At 45.7% G+C, this 18972-nt stretch overlaps 1 protein-coding gene across 1 annotated transcript; it reads right to left on the reverse strand.

Annotated features, from left to right (window-relative positions):
- Nucleotides 1-10594: 10594 nt before the first annotated feature.
- On the reverse strand, nucleotides 10595-13975 carry LOC134389274 (cone-rod homeobox protein). Its single transcript, XM_063112801.1, has 3 exons — nucleotides 13870-13975; nucleotides 12736-12887; nucleotides 10595-11242 (listed from the first exon to the last, which is right to left on the reverse strand). Exons 1-3 carry the CDS (start codon nucleotides 13967-13969, stop codon nucleotides 10595-10597), a joined length of 900 nt encoding a protein of 299 aa, XP_062968871.1. The 5' UTR covers nucleotides 13970-13975.
- Nucleotides 13976-18972: the final 4997 nt, after the last annotated feature.

An 18972-nucleotide genomic window follows, 5' to 3' on the forward strand; every position in this document is an offset into this window, starting at 1 on the left:
TATTCGTCAATGTCCCTCAGCCAAAGACCATCAGAAGAACACCGGTAGTTAAGCAAAGTTGGGTTTACTGTCTTGTTGCAAGGAGGGAGAAAGCATCTCAGTAAGAGGGTATTTGAAAGTGTTACAGGCACACTCAGCTCCTGGCCGGGGCTGCCCAGAATTGATACCAAACTCACAGGTCCGGCTGCCCGCCCCAGACAAGAGCAAACCAATCAAATGTCAAATGTTGGCGAAAATGGAAGTCAGCCTTTATTCAGGAATACCAGTGAGCTGAGGAGAGATGTGAGGCTCGCCCATGTCTCTGGTAAAGCCACCGCAAAGACTCAGGCTTACTGAGGGGCTTTTAAAGAGGGGGATGAGGGAATGGAACGTGGGGAAATGGAAAGTAGGAGGGAGGGGCACACGAGCTCCAAGGGGCCCGTGTCTATGAGTCAAGTACAAGGTCTTGCCGAAGCCTCATGTGGTTTCTGCTCCAGCCCTTGTCTCAGGGCTGGGTACTATGTGCAGGTCTGCAGCTTCAGGCTGGCTGGAAAACAGCTTTACATTCACGTAGATAATGTCATCTTTCCCCATAACCACGGTTCAAAATATCAACTAATCATGGGAAAAGAGGGGACTCAGAGAAATGCATGCCAAGAGAACATTTTAAAATTTTAAATTTAAAAGCTTTTAAATTTTTTTGGAGCCCATGTGGCATTAGGTCCCAACATGGCTTCAGTCCTGCTCACTCCAACATAAGGACCTATTAGAGGATTTGGGCTTGTATTTGATGATTTTGAAAAGGGTGCAAAACAGAGTGACTCTTATACCCAAAAGAATTGAAATCAGGGACTCAGACAGACATTTGTACACTGATGCTCATCTCAGCATCATTCACAACAGCCAAAAGGTGGAAACAACTGAAGTGTCGATCAGCAATGAAGGGATAGACACAAGGTGGTGTGTCCACACGGTGGGACGTTCTTCAGCCTTAAGAAGGAAGGAAGCTCTGTCACACGCTACAGTAGCCATATAAGCCTGTAAAGTATCATGCTAAATAAAATAAGGTCAGACTGAACAGGATAAATATTGTATGACCCACTTACGTAACATGTCTAGAATAGGCAAATTCATAGAGACAGAAAGAGAGGCTACTAGAGGCAGGGGAGAGAGGAGTGAGAAGTTTAAGGTTTAATGTTTAATGAGGAATGAGAAGTTTAACTATTTTAATTTGGGATGATGAAAAAATTCTAGACATGGGTGGTGGTGATGGTTGTGCAACAGCATGACTATGCACACTACCGCGGAAGGCACACACGAAAATGGCTAGAATAGGAAACTTTATGTTATGTATATTCTAACTGCAGTTTTTAAAAAAAAGAAAGAAAAGTGGCTTTGCTCTGGGTTGGGTGCTGTCAGGAAATCGGGGGCTCGGGCCGGCCCGTGGCTCACTCGGGTGAGCGTGGTGCTGACAACACCGAGTCAAGGGGTAAGATCCCCTTACTGGTCATCTTAAAAAAAGAAAGAAAGAAAGAAAATGGGGGGCTCACTCTCTGACGATCTTATAAGGAAGGTAATGAAGACAGACTGTAGCTAGAGCTACAGTGATTTGTATAGAAACAACATCACTTGGATCAGCCACATAGTCTCTTTTGTGTTCAGATTTCTCTCTGTATTTGGCCATGATTACCAAGAGGTCACTTCAGCATTGACCTTGTCCAAGACTGACCTTGTCCATTTGTGTTTGTGAAATCATTTACATCCAGCAGGGAAACACCGAGTCCTGGCTGTGAACACCAGGCCAGCTCCACGCTGTTGGGCCTCCTTTTCTCTTTCTCGGATTTAGCAAACTCCCTTGACCTCAACATTCCAGGTGCAGTGTCTTAGAGCAGTTGGGAATCCCTGGAGGTTCTTATCATTATCAGCTGCCTGACCTCGGGCAAAGGCCTTCCTCCACCTTCCCACCACCACCCATGCTCCGTCCTCCCCACCTATACAATAGGATTATCTCCACGTCTGCCTTGTGGGAGCATTCAGGCATCTCTTGTCATGACATCTGCTCAGGAGTGAACCGAGAACGCTCCCTTGTCCTGCAGGTTTATCCCCAGGGCAAATTCACTTGTGGCCCTGCCTAGGCTCCACCCTGCAGGACCTACAAACTAAACATTATTGTCCTGAAAACCAGATTCCCTCCCTACCACTTCACCACGTCTGGGCTGTCTTTAGTGGTGGTCACTTTTTCACTCTTGATATGGGTAATTTCTCTCTTTTTCTCTTTGTTAGTATTTTGGGACACGTTGTTGTTGTTGTTGTTGTTGTTGTTGTTGTTGTTGTTGTTGTTGTTTGATGGCTGGCCAGTAAAAGGACTGAACCCTGGACCTTGGGGCTATCACCACCATGCTGTAACCAACATTTTTTTCTTTTCTTAATTTCTGCTCTCATCTTTACTATTTCTTCCCTCTGCTGTGTTTCTTGTTTCTTGAGATGATGTTAAAAATGATTGATTTTAGTCTCTCTTCTTATCAGATATCTGATATACCATTTAGTGCTATAGATAAATTACATGGATATTAGAATATTACAAATGTATGTCAATAAATTTGACAACTTAGAAGAAATGGACAAATTCCTTGAGAAACAGAACTTTCCAAAACTGACACAAGGGCCGGCCCGTGGCTCACTCGGGAGAGTGCGGTGCTGATAACACCAAGTCAAGGGTTAAGATCCCCTTACCGGCCATCTTCAGGAAAAAAAAAAAAAAAACCTGACACAAGAAGAAATTTTAAAATATGAATAGTTATATATCTATTAAACTAAATCCATAATTGAGCTTCCAACAAAAACTCCAGGCTCATTTGCTTCCTGGGAGAATTATATCACACATGTAAGGAACAAAATAATGTCTTGCACAAATTCTCCTACAAAATAGAGGAAGAGAATATTTTTCCCACCTCATTTTATGAGGCCAGCATAACCTTGACACCAAAGTCTGCTAAGGACATTACTAGAAAAGAAAATTACAAGCCAATATCCCTCATAAACATAGGTGCAAGGGCCGGCCCGTGGCTCACTTGGGAGAGCATGGTGCTGAAAACACCAAGGGTTAATATCTCCTTACCAGGGCCGGCCCGTGGCTCACTCGGGAGAATGCGGTGCTGAGAACACCAAGGCCCCGGGTTCAGATCCCATATAGGGATGGCCGGTTCGCTCACTGGCTGAGCGTGGTGCTCACAACACCAAGTCAAGGGTTAAGAGCCCCTTACCGGTCATCTTTTAAAAAAAAAAAAAAAGATCTCCTTACCAGTCATCTTTAAAAAAAAATAAAATTAAATAAATAAAATAAACAGAGGTGCAAATATCCTCAACAAAATCAAATCAGACAATAGACAACAAGAATAACACATCACGATCGAGTAGGGTTTAGCTCAGGAATACAAATTGGTTAAGCATTCATAAATCAACTAATGTAATTCACTTCATTAACAGAACACAAGAGGAAAAAAATACATGATCATCTCAGTAGATCTAAAAGAAACATTTGATGAAATTCTATACCTACTCATGATCTGAAAACACTTGGCAAACTAGGAAAAGAATGGAATTTATGTAATCCACTGAAAAACCTATAGTAATATCATACTTCCTGGAGAAATGTTGAACACTTTTCCCCTAAGTTCAGAACAAGACAAGGGATCTGCTCTCACTTCTGTTCACCAGAGCCCCAGTGGCGCTCTGAGGAAACCTGGTTTTTACAGCAGATCCTGGAACAGTCCCGTCCATACCCACCCAGGAAGACTGGCCCGTCCCCCAGAGACTACCTCCCTTTTTATTATTTCTTGAGACAATTGCCCAGAATCAACCCTGTCCTGGTGTTGGAGAGGCAGCTGTGCCCAAGACAGTCTTAATTCCTGCATTCTGGGCTTACAAAACAGTACAAGAGACAGAGAATAAAACCAGTAAAAGGGCAAAATAAACTGCCTTATAGTATGGGTGTGAGGATTAAATGATCTAATGTACTTTCAGTGCTTAGAAATCTGCCTGGCATGTGGTGGCATTCAATAAATCTTCACTACCCACATGCATTACACACATGGCTAAATAAGAGAATTTGAGGGCAATAGGATAGGTGCTGAGATCGTAGCAGGGAGCTTAATGCTAAATTAGAACAGATGTCAGGGAAGGCCTCACTAGGAAGGAACATTTAAGCTAAAAGTTGAGGAGCCAGCTAGGCATGGAAAAGCATCTAGGTGGAGGGAACAGCATGATCAAAGGCCCTGAGGTAGGAAGAACCGTCAGATGTGGGAAAGGAATGAAAGCCAAGGTGGCTGCAGCACGGTGAATGAGGGGGGTTGTCAGAGGGGCTGAGGAGGGTACAACAAAAGGCCCCGGTGAAGAATTTGGATCTTGCTCTGTTTGCCACAGAAAGGGCTTATGCAGCCTTGGAGACTCCCCGCCTCCTGGTCCTGGGGCCATTGGTGTGAAAGAGGAAATCCTGGCTTCTCTAGAGGTCTGAGGTAAGAGCTGGAGAGAAAGTGCTGCGAGAGTCTGAGGAATCAGGCAGTTTGCAGACCCAGCTTCAAGCCTTTGCCCAAGCCTTTGTCCACCCTTACTCTTCCCTGTCACTCACCACAGTTATCTCTCCGTCCTCTGCTTCAGTGCCCCTTCTTCAGGAGAGCCCGCTCCACCCAACCCTCCCAGTGCAGGCCAGGCCCCCTGGATTTCCCATTACACCCTTCGTTGTATTGGAAATTACATATTGATTTATTAATGTGGCCATTGGATTCTGTCCTTCAGCTCCTCCCAGCGTCTCTCTTGTCTTTTCTATCCCTACCTAATCTCTTCCTCCACTCTGCTTTCTGTCTCTCCTCTGAAATGCATTTTCCTCTCTGTTTTTACCCCTCTTGATTGCTCTGTCTCTCTCATCTCCTCCATACTTTGTGGGAGCTAAAAGCACATCTTTAAAGATACCCGAACAGGTGTTGTGTTTGCTGTGTGACCTGGAGCCATTCACCTCTCTTCTTCCAGTCTGTGTTTCTTCATCTTTCACCTGAGAAGCCCCAAGAAGGCTGGGACTGGATCCTGTCTGCCTCGGGAAAGGAGAGGTGGGAGATGGCCCCTCCATCACAGAGGTGTAGTGAAGATTCAATGAGATGCAAAGAAAGTGCTTAACAATGCCTGGTCCATAGGAAGCACTCGATGAAGAGTTTAGCTGTGATTTAGTTAACGTGGTGTATCCCCAGCACGACTGATTTCACATGGAGGGAAGAGGCATGGAGGAAGGCTTCATCATTTAGTTAAAGCTTGGTTGTCTCCACAAAGTCCCCTCCCCCATGAGTCATGAGTCTGAGTCTAATCCTCCCTAATTCCCCTTCCATTCTGCTGAGGCTGGACCATTGCCCTAAGAGGATTGGAGCACTTGCTAAATTAGTCCTGGTCAGGGACAGAGGAAACAGCCAGAGCAGGGTCGGGGGGGAGGGGGAGGAGGGCAGGGGGGAGGGGGAGGGGCTTCCAGAGATCAGGAGGGACAGGGACATATGGATGATATGGGAGAGAAGGAAAGAGGGAAAGAGAGGAGAGAATTACTCATATATGAGACCCAGCAAGGAAAAACCAGGGCTGAGGGAGACAACAGGAGTAAAAGGCAGGACAAAAAGTGGAGCGGAGGGGAGAAATGCAGAGAGGCGGTGCACAGCGACAAGATGAACAGAAAGCCCAGTTCCACCCCTGCCCTCGGGATGGGACCATGGGCAGGCCACCTAACCTCCCTCTGCCTCTGTTTCCTCATCTGTGAAACAGGGATAATCATAATAATAGCATCTATCTGATGGGCTGTTTTGAGAATTAAAAGAGTTAAGGCTGGCTCACACCAATGTAAAATCCACCTGTTTTAAATGTACAGTTTGATGAGTTTGGGAGATTACACGCAGCCATGGAGACACCACCGTAATCAAGATAGAGAATATTTCTGTCCCTCTGCAGTAAATCCCATTGGCTGCTCCCCAGCTCCTGACAACCACTATCAGCTTTTCGCCCCTTATAGTTTTATCTTTTCTAGAATTTTATATACATGTAATCATACAGTATGTACTGCTTGGTTCCCAGTTTCTTTCACTTGTGACTGTAATATTTATCCATGTTGTTATGTATACCGGGAGTTCGTTCCTTTCTATCTCTGAAGCATATTCTTTTGTACGGATGCACCACAGTTTGTTCATCCATTTAATTGCTGATGGACACTTAGATGATTTCCAGTTTGGGGCCATTATGAATAAAGCTGCCATGAATGGCACAAGTACAAATTCAGTTTTTAAAAAAGTTTATGTTAGGCCCGGCCCGTGGCCCACTCGGGAGAGTGCGGTGCTGATAACACCAAGGCCACAGGTTCGGATCCCATGTAAAGATGGCCGGTTGCTCACTGGCTGAGTGTGGTGCTGACAACACCAAGCCAAGGGTTAAGATCCCCTTACCAGTCATCTTTAAAAAAAAAAAAAAAAAAAGTTTATGTTAGGATAAATGCTTAGAAGCTAGTGGGTTCCCTCAGTTTGTTTAAGCAAAACACCAAGGTCCAGGGTTCAATCCCTGCACTGGTCAGCAAAAAAAGTAATAAATGCTTAGCATGATGTTTTCAAGGTCCATCATGTTGTGGCCTGTATCAGTACTTCGTTCCTTTTCACAGCTGAGTAATATCCCATTGTATGGATGTACCACATGTTCATTATCCACTCATCAGTTGTTAGACATTTGGATTGTTTCCATATTTTGCTTATTGCGAATAGCTCTACTTTGTTTGAACACCTGATTTCTGTTCTTTTGGGTATATACTTAGGAATGAAATTGTCGGGCCACTATCTAGTTCCAGAAATTTTTTGTCACCCCAAAAGGAGACCCTGTCCCCACTGAACAGTCACTTCCCACTCAGCCATCCCAACTGGACCCGGGCAACCACTAATCTGTTTCTTGCCTCTGTGGATTTGCCTATTCTAAATATTTCGTATAAATCATACAATATGCGGCCTTTTGTGTCTGGTTTCTTCTGTGAACATACTTAATGCCACTGGATTACACACTTTAAAATGGAAACAATGGTACATTTTATGATATGTGTATTTTACCATAAAAACAAACATGTATTGAGCTCTTACCATTTATCAGGCTTCAGGACCAAGTGCTTAATATAGTAACTTCATTTCATTCTCTTGAGGTGGGTCTTCTTAGATGCTCCATGTTACATGTGGGGAAACTGAGGCTGGGAGAAATGAATCACCCAGAATCAGATGACCAGAATCGGCTAAGCCAGGCTCGGGCGGCAGGTCTGTCCAGCCCCACCAATCCTGCATTTGACTCCCCCATCTTCCCCCCAACACAAATCTTAATCTGCACTCAGCAATCAAGAGGGATGAAAGCTGGGAAAGATTACTTAGAGCTGGAGAAACAGGAAGTGGAGGCAGGGAAAAAGAGAAGAGAGGGAAAGAATGAAAAGGACAAAAATCCAGCCAAAAGAAATGGGGGCCTAGGAGTCCAAGAGACAGTCAGGAGAAAAAGAAGGAAAGAGAGAGAAAAAAAAAAGAGATGCGAGAGAATGGACGACACTGAGAAGCTGAAACAGATCCAGGGAGACAGGCAGGAAGTGAAAGGAAAGGAAGAGGTGGGAGATGAAACTGCAGGTCAGAAGCAAAGAGGCCGGGCTTGCCAAGGCCGGGTGTGATTCCCAACGCTGGACACAAGTCGCTCCTTTACTCTCCCATCTGGCCACCAAGGCAGGAAGCATCATCATTGTGCCCTGTAGAGAGAAGGACTGGGAAGCCTGGCAAGGTCACAGAGGGGTGGGAGCTGGGCGTGTGGACCTGGAGCCCGTGTTCCTTCTTAATTGGCTTTAGGGAGAAATCAAGGAAAAGACGGTGATGAGGCCGAGAAAGCATATGGAGGGACCCAAGTCCCCAGAGACAGAAGGGACAGAGCAACACCTGTATCTACCTCCCCCACTCTGTCCCTCCAGGAAAAACATGGAAATTTTTTTACAAATCACCCAGACTTTAAACGGGATTCAACATTTTAATCATGTTCACTGTGTGGGTGGCCAGGGAAGGAGGACCTGGAATGCCAGTGAGTGGGAGAGGGGAGGACATGAGGTTGACACAGAATGAAGGGGGCTCCTGGCCTCCTCCTGATGTCCCCACTTGCCTTGACTCCCATCCTGGCTTCAGGAAGTAGAACAGTTGATATCTCCAGTGGACATCTGAAGAAACAGAGCTCGAGGAGGCTGGTCCAGGAAGAGGAACGTGGAACCTCCTGATCAGATTCAACTCCTCACTTTTGTCACCTCCTACAGAGGTCTTGGAAGACCCCAGCATCAGGGACTTGAAGTCTTACCCCGTTGACCTGTGACTGGGGCCCCCCAGCCTCTATTACCTCCCACCCTCCCCCAGAACATTGCTTCCATCCGTCTAGCCCTCCCTGATCCTCACATCAAGCTTTCTTTGGATTGTCTGCGCAAGACATGGCCTCCCCGTGAATGGGAAGCTCTGTGGGGCGGGGCGGGGTGTGGGGGATTCTCGTCCACACCTGAGTCCCCAGCCTCCACCACAGAGCCCAGGAGTCTGCAGAATGAAAAACTAACACTGGATTCTTGTCCCAACTTCTGCACAAACACAGGGCACGATGTCATGCCCTCCCTAACCCTCCTCTGCGAATTCTGTCTGGATTCCCCAGCCTCCACCTCAACGTGTGTCATCTTCCTCTGTTCATACTTTGTGTACCACCCTGGACTCTGAGCTACTCCTGGGTTTGATGTCCCAGAGCCCAGCATGAGTCAGGCCCATGAGAGATGAACAAGTTGTGTGTTGAAGAAAGCATCTTTGTGGTCTCCAGTGATCACAGTGTGTCCCTCCGTGGGGACTAGGCTGTGTGGACCTCTCCTGGGGTGGAGCTGGAAAAATCATGACACCTACCCAGTGTCTCTTCACACCATGCCTTCCTGCTGATGTTGGGACACTGGTGCCAACTTGTAACCTGCTCCTGAGCACAGATGGTCCACATCTCTTCCCAACTCCAAGTTCAGTGACCTCAGGTTGATAGCTTGAAATCAGCCACAGTGGGAGTATTTACAACATGGAAACTGGCAAACGCTACTGATCAGGACTTTTGCCCTTCCTTTGAGAGCCAGTTGTTAAACCTCTATCAGCACCCCACTACCTGCCTGCTCTACTTTCGTTCACCCCATGCCTTGAGAAATCCACTGATGAAAGGCTCTGGATTCCTGCCTCCCCCACCCAAAAAACGAAAGACCGACTCGGACTGAGGAGGCAGGGGCCAAAGCACAAAACTTCTAAGAGTGTCAAAATACCTGAATCCTTCTTCAAATTATCACAGTGCTTGTCTGTGTCATTGTGGGTGAAATTGTATTTCAAGAAATAGTGATGCTGCTCCAGGAAAAATTCCTCAGGCCAAGCTCTATTTTCCAATCCCACATCAAAACTGAAAATAAGGGCTGGCCAGTTAGCTCAGTTGGTTAGAGCATGGTGCTGATAACACCAAGATCTAGAGTTCAATCCCTGTACCAGCCACACACATGCACACCACCCCACACTGCCAAAAAAAAAAAAAGAAAACTGAAAATAAAAAAATCTAAAAGAGGGAATATATATGTTTGAAATGTGGGGCTGCCTCCAAATCCATTTCTCTGTAACCTCTGTGTCTTGTATACTTACAGATGGGAAGCCTGTCTCCTCTTTGAAATGCCCACAACTATAGTTGGTACACCCCAATTCCACAAATATTTGGGTGGAATTCACTTTTACAGTATCTTAAAACTAAAGAAAAAAAAGGTAGATATGGAACAGGTAATTTGCCTTCCATTCTCCTACCAAATATGTCCATTCCCAATGTGCTAATGAGTGAATAAATGACAAATTGTCTTTTAAAAGAAACTAAGAAAAAAATATACATATGTATGTATATATTATATATACGCATGTATGTACATGTATACATATATATATATATCCAAAAAAAAACCCTAAACCTACCATGTAAGCCTGACATTTGTGAAATCTGTAAAATTTCCAAATAAATTTTTTAATGTAACTGTGTAATTGACCTAAGGTTTCCTGATGGGGTCTCTTAAAGTGTGTCTTTGGAATTTCTAGAAGGATCCCTAGCTATATGCTAAACAAGTGTCCAAATGGAAAGTTCAGGAATCAAACCTCCCTACCTATTTGTTCAAGGGCACATGATTCTGACCTAAACCTGACCCCCAATCAATTACAAGTTTGGTTTAATTTCTTCTCGGGGCAAGTTCTCAGCACCAGTTTCTGCACTCTGGGGCCAATGGTCTAATGCACCAGTCACAATTGTGCCAGATGGTGTTGGGGTTGAAAGAATTACTAAGACTTGTTGAGCTGTCCCAGGAGAAGGAGGAGCTTCTCCCTAGTGGAGAAAGGGGTGGACTGCGTTGAGCTAAGCTGCACATGAAGCCAAGGAGGCCACAACCTTTGCAAGGATTGCTAGTTCCTGTTGTTTTCTCAGGGATGATGTCCTGGGATCTAGGCTGCAGGGAGGCAGATGTAGACAAGAGAGGGTCCTGAGGCCAGATGGAGAGATATGAAGAGAGCATCTTCTACAAGATCTGAAACTTCCAGGCACTCTGATCCTTGTAGTCCAGAGGATCCATGGGGTTGTAGGTGAATTTCCAGGTGCCCGTGGGGTCCTTGAATTCCAAGCTGTCCACAGGGCTGTAGGCGCCATAGCTCTGGCCTGACAGGGAGGTGGGGGACTGTGCCAGGGAGGGTCCCACAGAGGGGCCAGAGAGGGGACTGAGAGCTGGGCCCCCCAACTGGGGCACAATGGGAGAGAGGTAGGGATCCAGGCCACTGAAATATGAGCTCGGAGACCCGTATGCTGACGGGGAAGAGCAGAATGCAGAGGCTGGGGCATAGGTCATGGCATAGGGGGCTGAGGTCAGAGAAGGCCCTGAGGCCACTAGACCAGCCCGCTGGGCCTCAGGCAAAGGAGATTCTGAGGCTGGACTCCAAATGGACACAGTGGCCACTGCTGTGGTGGGGGAGCCTGAGGGGCCAGGCAGAGGGGGGCTGTAGGAATCTGAGATGCCCAGAGGGTCTGGACAGACATCTGTGGAGGGTCTTGGGGATGTGCCAGCCTTCCTCTTGGCAGGACGAGCCTTGGCCTGTCCTCCTGGGGGCTGCTGCTGCTGTTTCTGCTGTTGCCGCTGCTGTCTACATTTAGCCCTGCGGTTCTTGAACCAAACCTGGGGGTAAGAGGGGAAATGGGGTGCGTAAGTAGGGAGGAGGCCCAGAAGAGCCCGCAGGTGCCCAGAAGTGATGTGATTATTGATGAGAGGTGCCAGAGTCAGACCTCTCAGTTTCATCCAGTTATGGGGCACCTATTCATCCATCCATCCATCCATCTAATCATACATTCATGCATGCGTAAATACATACATACAAACAAATCACACATGCATTCACTCATTCAACCATACATACATATAATCATGCATGCACATACAGATTCATCCATGCAATATGTGCGTACACGCATGCAATTATATGTGCATTCATTCTTTCAGTCATACATGCACATACATGCATACATCATACAAACATACATTCATCCATCTAATCATACAAGCATACATTCACCCATCCTTCCAATCATACATACACATGTACATACAAACGCTCATACATACATAAATATGCTCATCCATTCATCCATTCCATTGTGCATGCATATATACATACAATTGTACATATATGCATACATCATACACTCATACATCCATCTAATCATACATACATATAATCATACAAACACACATGTATACATTTACCATTCAATTACACATACATGCATACATTCATCCATCCTTTCAATCATACCTACACATATACGTGCATACAGTCAAACACACATACACACATTTTTCATCCATCCATCCATCCATCCAATGGTACATACACACATACTCATTCATCTGTCCGTTCACCCATCCATGCATCCATTCACCCATTTAATCAGTTAATAAACATGGATTAACCCTCTTCTACTACTTTGGGGATACATCAGTAGAGTTGACATTCTAATTGGGACAGGTAAATTCTAAATAAACAGTAAATATGTAAATCATAGTATTTTATAAGGTCATAAATGCTATGGAGGAAACAGTTGAACAGGATAAAGGGGAGCAGTAGAGTTAGGGTAGTGGAAAAAGATCGCCCTTTTGTTTGATTTGGGGTGGGCAGCTGGTGGGTATGGGGATCTGAACCCTTAACTTTGGTGTTGTCAGTGCCACTCGCTGCCAACTGAACCAATCGGCCAGCCCAGACCGCCATTTTAAATGATGTGGTCAGTGTGTGTCTCATGGATTGATAAGGTGACTTGATTGATTGATAAGCAGAGGCATGAACGAGGTGATGGAGCAAGCGATGTGGTTATCCGGGGAATAAGCGTCCCAGGCAGAGGGGCAGAGAGTGCAAAGGCCCTGAGGCAGGAGTGCTCTGGGCAGGCACAGGCAGGCGAATTCGAGGAAGGACGGGAGGCCAGAGCAGCCGGAGCGGAGTGAGAAGGGAGACAGCGCTAGGAGGTCACCGAAACAACGAGAGCAAGGCGGTGTCAGGCCATGTGGTTCCGAGCTGCTGCTCTGCGACCTCTTCCTCCTGCCTTCACTCTGGGTCTGCAGAGGGCCCACGGAAGGTCACGGGGAGGGTCCGGAGGGGCTGAGGAACCCGAGCGCCCCACCTGAACCCTGGACTCGGGCAGGTTGATCTTCAGAGCCACCTCCTCGCGGGCGTACACGTCCGGGTACTGGGTCTTGGCAAACAGAGCCTCGAGCTCCTCCAGCTGGCTCCGGGTGAAGGTGGTCCTCTCCCGCCTCTGCTTTCTCGGGGCGCCTGGGGCGGGGACGAGAAAGAGGACCCTCGGGTGACCCAGGCCTGCCGGCGTGAGACCCTGATTCTGGGCGCGGGCGCAGCTCGTCACCGTGCTTGGTCAGGCGTCCCGCGTTATGCTAATTAGTAATGTCGCCCGCTGGGTGGAGCCTCCACGGAGAATTCAGCATTGCACAGTTCCCTCTAGGCTCAGGGTTTGAGCCCTGAAATTTGGTGGGTTTGGAGTTCACTGGTTCTGTGGTCATGAGCCTCTCTCCCCAACCCCCCGGAGTGGCTGTTCTGATTAGTCCTTGTCAGTGCGCTGCGCTCAGATCCCGTCCGCTAACGTGCCTCTGAGGGTTGTGCCTCACCCTGAGGGGATGAGCGTCAGCCCTCTGTCGCAGGTGTGTCAGCTATTCTTTTCCTCTCTTGTTTTGTTTGTTTTTTGGTGGCTGGCCAGCACTGGGATCCAAACCTGTGACCTTAGTGATGTGTGGCGATGCTCTAACCAACTGAGCTAACAGGCCAGCATCTCTCCCTCTTCTAAAATGTCTTATGCACTGTATGAGACATACTCAGTTGAAACATACACCCCTGATATTCAACCATTTCTAGCCTGTAAGAGTGGCAAGTCCGTATAGTTCAAGTTCATGAAGAAAAGAAAAAAACAGCTGAAGAATAAGGCCAGCAATAACTGAGTGTTCACTTCTCTTAGAAATAAAACTTTGCTAACAGGTGCAGTTTCCTCTTGGTTCCCCTTCCAGATCATTTCCCCTTTTCCTCACCCCAGAGGCAACCAATATCCTAATTAATGTCTAGGAATGTCCATATGTTTTCCTATGTCCCTAAATGATATGTAGCCATGTTTTGCATTTGCATATGAACACATAGGGCTGGTGTATGGCCCCAATGTCACCCCTCTAAGTGCCTTCTTCCTGAGAGAAAGAGACCCCAGAGATCTCCACCAGATGGGCCAGCCTGGGGTGGCACGAAAGACTGTACTCACTTGGGTAGGGCACAGCCTGGTGCATTAAATCCACACTGGGGCCACTCAAGGCCAAGGCGTTGACAGAGTAGTGGGGTCCCGGGTTCATATATGCCATCATGATTTTCAGGGACACTGGGGCCCAGGTCAGGAGGCCTGCAAGAGAAGATGGGGGACGCTTAAACATTCTCCAGTTGCTCACCCAGTGAGGTTCAAATCCTGCCTCAGTCTCTTCTTAGGTATGTGACCTTGGGCCACTTATCTCACATCTCTGTGCCCTAGTTTCCTCACCTATAAAACGGTTTTCTGCTTTAGGTTGTCAGAGCTTCATTGAGACTCTGTAAAGCAGAAAGCTGAAGCCATGGTGGGCCTCGTATTCCTACTCGAGCCTTCACAACATCTGATCCTGCCACACTCCCTTCTCCATGATCTTTTCTTTCTGCGGCCACAGGAAAAGATGTTCAGCCTCCCACATAATCAGGGACAGTACAGTGACCAACTGTTCCTGTCAGCCCAAAATGGGAGTGTTTCTTGGGATGCAGGACTTTCCTGCATGTAGGACTTTCCGTGCTAGAGCCAGAACAGTCCCAGACAAACTAGGATGACTGGTCACCCTATGAGAGAGTCACATTAAAACTACAGTGACTGATGATTCCCCATGATCATTTTTGACCTATCGGGTTGACAAAGATAAAAGAGGTTCAGTTTCAGTGCTGGCTTCAGGGTGGAGAAACAGGCTCTCCTGACACAGGTCAGTAGCTGTGCAGATTGGAACAAATTGCAAACATTTATCAAAGTAAAACGCCTCTTTCCCTCGGCCCAGCAATTCACCTTCAATGTGTACCTCAGTTGCTTTGTTGGAAAATGAGAAGGAAAACAGCATTTACATCTTTAGGTTGTAAGTGGAGAGTTAACTGCATTAATATTCCTAAGGTGCTAAGTGCTACGCAACTGTTGGTGATGATGGTGGCTGTCATTGCAAGCAGATGTTTGCGTAGACTTTACACTAGGCTTTTGATGCAGCGTATTTATAATTGCCAAAATGTGGAAGCAGCCTATACATCCACCAAAGAACATATGTTAACTAAATTATGTAGATTAAGTACATTATATTAAGTAAATTATGGCACATCCGTGCAAGGGAATACTATGCAGTTATTTAAAAGTATAAGGCTGCTCTCTACAAACAGACTTTAAAAGATCCCTAGCATATAGCTAAGAGAAATGGTCCTAAGCTTGGCAATAAGACAAAAGGACGGCCGCATGTCATTTCCAAGTCATCCTGGCACCTCGTTTAACAGATCCACCCAAAGATTACTCTCACTTTCCACTTTCTAAGAGACGTATACCTTTGTTTATTTCCCTTTGTTTTTTTTTTTTTTCTTTTTTTATTTATTTATATTTTGCAGCTGGCCAGTACAGGGATCCAAACCCTTGACACTGGTGTTTATCAGCACCACCCTCTAACCAAGTGAGCCCTATTGTTTCATTATTGATTAGAGTCCAGATTCTGACAAGGTAAAGGGCAACTTCCAGAAGTTGGTTGTAAATGATTTCTCTCTGGTAGAAGACATAACCACCTAAGGTTACAGTTTCATTGCCTTGTAAGTCTTTACCCATTTTGTATCTAATCTGGCAAACGTTTTTCAGCACACCTTTCCTGAATAACTGTATTGACTTCTGTTCCTCAAATTCTCCTTGGAAACAGCTGATTCATTCACTAATAATAATAACAAATAAATATTTGACCTGGGCTTGTTATATATGTGTTGAGAGTCAGGTTTTTAAATCTTTTTAATCACACTTTGACAATAGGATTGGGGTGAGTGTGTGTGTGTATTAGATATCATATATGACCAAATTATATATAATATATATTTATTATTACAAATAATTATTTGTATTATTATATATTATAAATATTATAAAATTATAATGTTTATTATATAATATATATTCAAAGGAAAAAGTAGGGTGCTGAGCAGTGTATATAGTACACTCCATTTGTAATTTTTAAAACAAGGCAGTGATTTTATACATATATATAATATATGCTTGTATATACATAGAAAATTCCTGGGGAAAAAAAACAGTAAAAGTAGCTGCCTCTGGGAATGTATGCTGTATCCATACCTTGTTTTTACAGTTTGGATTAGTTTTTAATCATGCGTGTTATACCTTTTTAAAAGCAAAAACAATCAAATCTCCAAAAAGCAAACAAAACATGAATACCTTTGGAAGGCTCCACATTGCCCTCATTACAATGGCCTCAGAAACCTCTCGGCCTCTGCAGATATTTGTATAAGCTGTTTCCTGAGCCAGAAATGCCTCTCCCCGGTCCAAAGACCCCTTTCACCAGCTAACCCCTTCTCGTCCTCCAGATCGCAGCATAATTTCCCAGGGAAGCCATCCCACATTCTAAACTGGATTTCTCTCTCTCTCTCTCTCTCTCTCTCTCTGTCTCTCTGTCTCTCTCTCCTCTCTCTCTCTCTCCTCTCTCTCTCTCTCTCTCTCTCTCTCTCTTCTCTCTCTCTCTGTCTCTCTCTCCTCTTTCTCTCTCTCTCTCTGTCTCTCTCTCTCTCTCTTCTTCTCTCTCTCTCTCTTCTCTCTCTCTCTCTCTGTCTCTCTCTCTCTCTTTCTTCTCTCTCTCTCTTCTCTCTCTCTCCTCTCTGTCCTCTCTCTCTCTCTCTTCCTCTCTCTCTCTCTGTCTCTCTCTCTCTTCTCTCTCCTCTTCTCTCTCTCTCTCTCTCTCTCTCTGTCTCTCTCTCTCTCTCTCTCTCTTTCTCCCCCCCCCGCATCTTCAGGACATAGCATGTATTAAATAACATATTTATATGTTGGTTTACCTGTCTGTCTCCCCAACTCTATCAGCTACCTGAGTTTAGGAACTGGGGGTATCTCAATCCCTGCTGTGTCCTCAGCACCCCCCAATAAGTATTTGAAAAAGAAGAAGTGAATAAAAAAATGGATAACATTTATTTTAGCCTCCCCACCTCCTCCTTCCTGTCATTTCTTTGACCTCTCATCAAGGTCAGGGGGAGGGTCTATTTATAAACTGAGGTTCTACTGTTCATTCAGTAAATATTTTTTGAGTGCCTACCCCTCCTCTAGGGACTAGGGATACAGCAAGAAATAAGACACACAGTATCTCAGTTCTCATGGAATTTAACTTCTAGGTTCCAGTCAGAGAAGCTGACAATAAACAAAAGAAACAGATTTGTATGCTTTCAGAGAGTTTCAGGAACTCCAGGGAAAATAAAAGAGGATGATATGATAGTAACAGAGTTTGGGGTGAGGGCAAGGCATCTAATTAAGGTGAATACGATCTGCTGTAGAGGTTTCCTGGAGTCTGGGATCATTTTGTCTTGGAGGAGAAACAAGGGGTCCTGTGTGACCAGAGCACAGTGATCAAGGAAGAAAGTAGAAAGATTATGTAGGACCTGATAGGAAAGTCACAACAGGAAAGGTCAGTGCATAATAATAACAACAAAAACGGCAAACATTAAGTCACTAAGAATCAAGTTGCCTCCAAGGTAACTCCCAATAATCCTTACCCCCTGGTATTCACACCCTTGCATAGACCCCTACCACCGAGGAGGGCCGATGTGCGTGACCAACAGGATATTGCAGAAAAGAGGGTGACTTCCTAGGGTAGCACTCGCTCTGAGAAGAGCCAGCTCCCATGTTATGAGGATGCTCAAGCAGTCCTGTGGAGAGAGGCATGTGGCAAGGAACTGAGGCCTCCTACCAACAGCCACCATGGAATCTGATTCCTCAGACTCAGTCAAGCCATCAAAGGATTTTCAGTCCTGGTCAGCATCTGACTACAACCTCATGAGACAGCCTGAGCCAGAGTCATGCAGGTTAGCCACTCCTGGACTCCCGTCCCTCAGAAACTATATGAGATCCTACATTTTTACTGTTTTAAAGCTGCTAGATTTGAGGCGGCCCTGTGGCTCACTCGGGAGAGTGTGGTGCTGATAACACCAAGGCCACAGGTTTGGATCCTATATAGGGATGGCCGGTTTGCTCAGTGGCTGAGCGTGGTGCTGACAACACCAAGTCAAGGGTTAAGATCCCCTTACCAGTCACCTTTAAAAAAAAAAAAGATGCTAGATTTGGGGGTAATTTGTTACACTGCTTTAGATAAGTAATACACAAGTCTTCTCCATGCAGGATGTAATTAAATCCTTAGCACAGCCTTGGAAGGTAGAGGCTGTATTACTAAGCACGCTTACATTTTAAAGATGAGAACACTTCAGGCTCAGGCACTGTGGCTTGGCCTGGGTCACACAAGCTCACTGTGGGGACCTGGGATTCCAACCCTGGAGAATCCTGAAGGCCTCTATTCTCCCAGTCCTGTAACCTGAGTTCCCTCTGTCCTCTCCCAATTCTCCAAGGAACAATAATGTTTAATATGAAACTCCAGAGAGTGGAAACAGAGAGGACTTGTGAACTTGCCCTGCTAGGGATGACTTGCAGAGCTTGAACAAAAGCACCACTTCTACTGTCTTCCAGCACCAAATCCTGCACCCAGGTTACCCTGCTAGGCAATTGACCCCGTAGGAAAGCCTAGAATTCTCACATCAGGATGACCCCATTCTACAGGTAGGGAATCTGAGCCTGAGGGGAGGGAAGCGTACCTTGACCAAGACCAAGCAGCTGATAATGATATGTCCTCCAGGAATTGAGGGTTTTCGTACTCATCAGGCATCTAGTAAGTGCTCTGCAGACAAGATGTCGTCAACAATAAACAATAAAAGAAAAGAAAATCTTGAAAAGTTTTTTAAAAGAATAACAATAAAAATAATATCAAACATCCACCTGAAAACTTTTCTCTAGGGTTTGGCAGCAAGGTAAGGCAGCTGATGATGCACAATCTCCAAGAATCCTTCACTCCGCAGACACTCGGCTAATGCTTGTGTACAGATCTCAAGGAGCCCAACAACAGCAATTCTACCTTTCCAATGGGTATTGACAATGAACCTGACAGCAACCCAACACTCGCCTGGCTGAATTTCAAGGCAATGATGTTTCATTGGTCCCAAAGGGTGGAGTGAGGGAGACCTAAGTCCCTGTCTTGGGACCAACCTATGAGGCCCCAGACTGGTCCTCAGAGCTCCA

The sequence above is a fragment of the Cynocephalus volans genome, chromosome 10 (assembly GCF_027409185.1).
Source record: "Cynocephalus volans isolate mCynVol1 chromosome 10, mCynVol1.pri, whole genome shotgun sequence".
Lineage (NCBI taxonomy): Eukaryota > Metazoa > Chordata > Mammalia > Dermoptera > Cynocephalidae > Cynocephalus > Cynocephalus volans.

Bases quoted from the DNA above. Each gene is read 5' to 3' on its own strand.
- LOC134389274 (XM_063112801.1), bottom strand. From the start codon at position 13,969: ATGATGGCATATATGAACCCGGGACCCCACTACTCTGTCAACGCCTTG. The intron at 12,888-13,869 runs GTGAGTACAGTC...TCCCCGCCCCAG, and splicing joins CCAGGCTGTGCCCTACCCAA to GCGCCCCGAGAAAGCAGAGG. The intron at 11,243-12,735 runs GTGGGGCGCTCG...TCTTACCCCCAG, and splicing joins TGCCCGAGTCCAGGGTTCAG to GTTTGGTTCAAGAACCGCAG.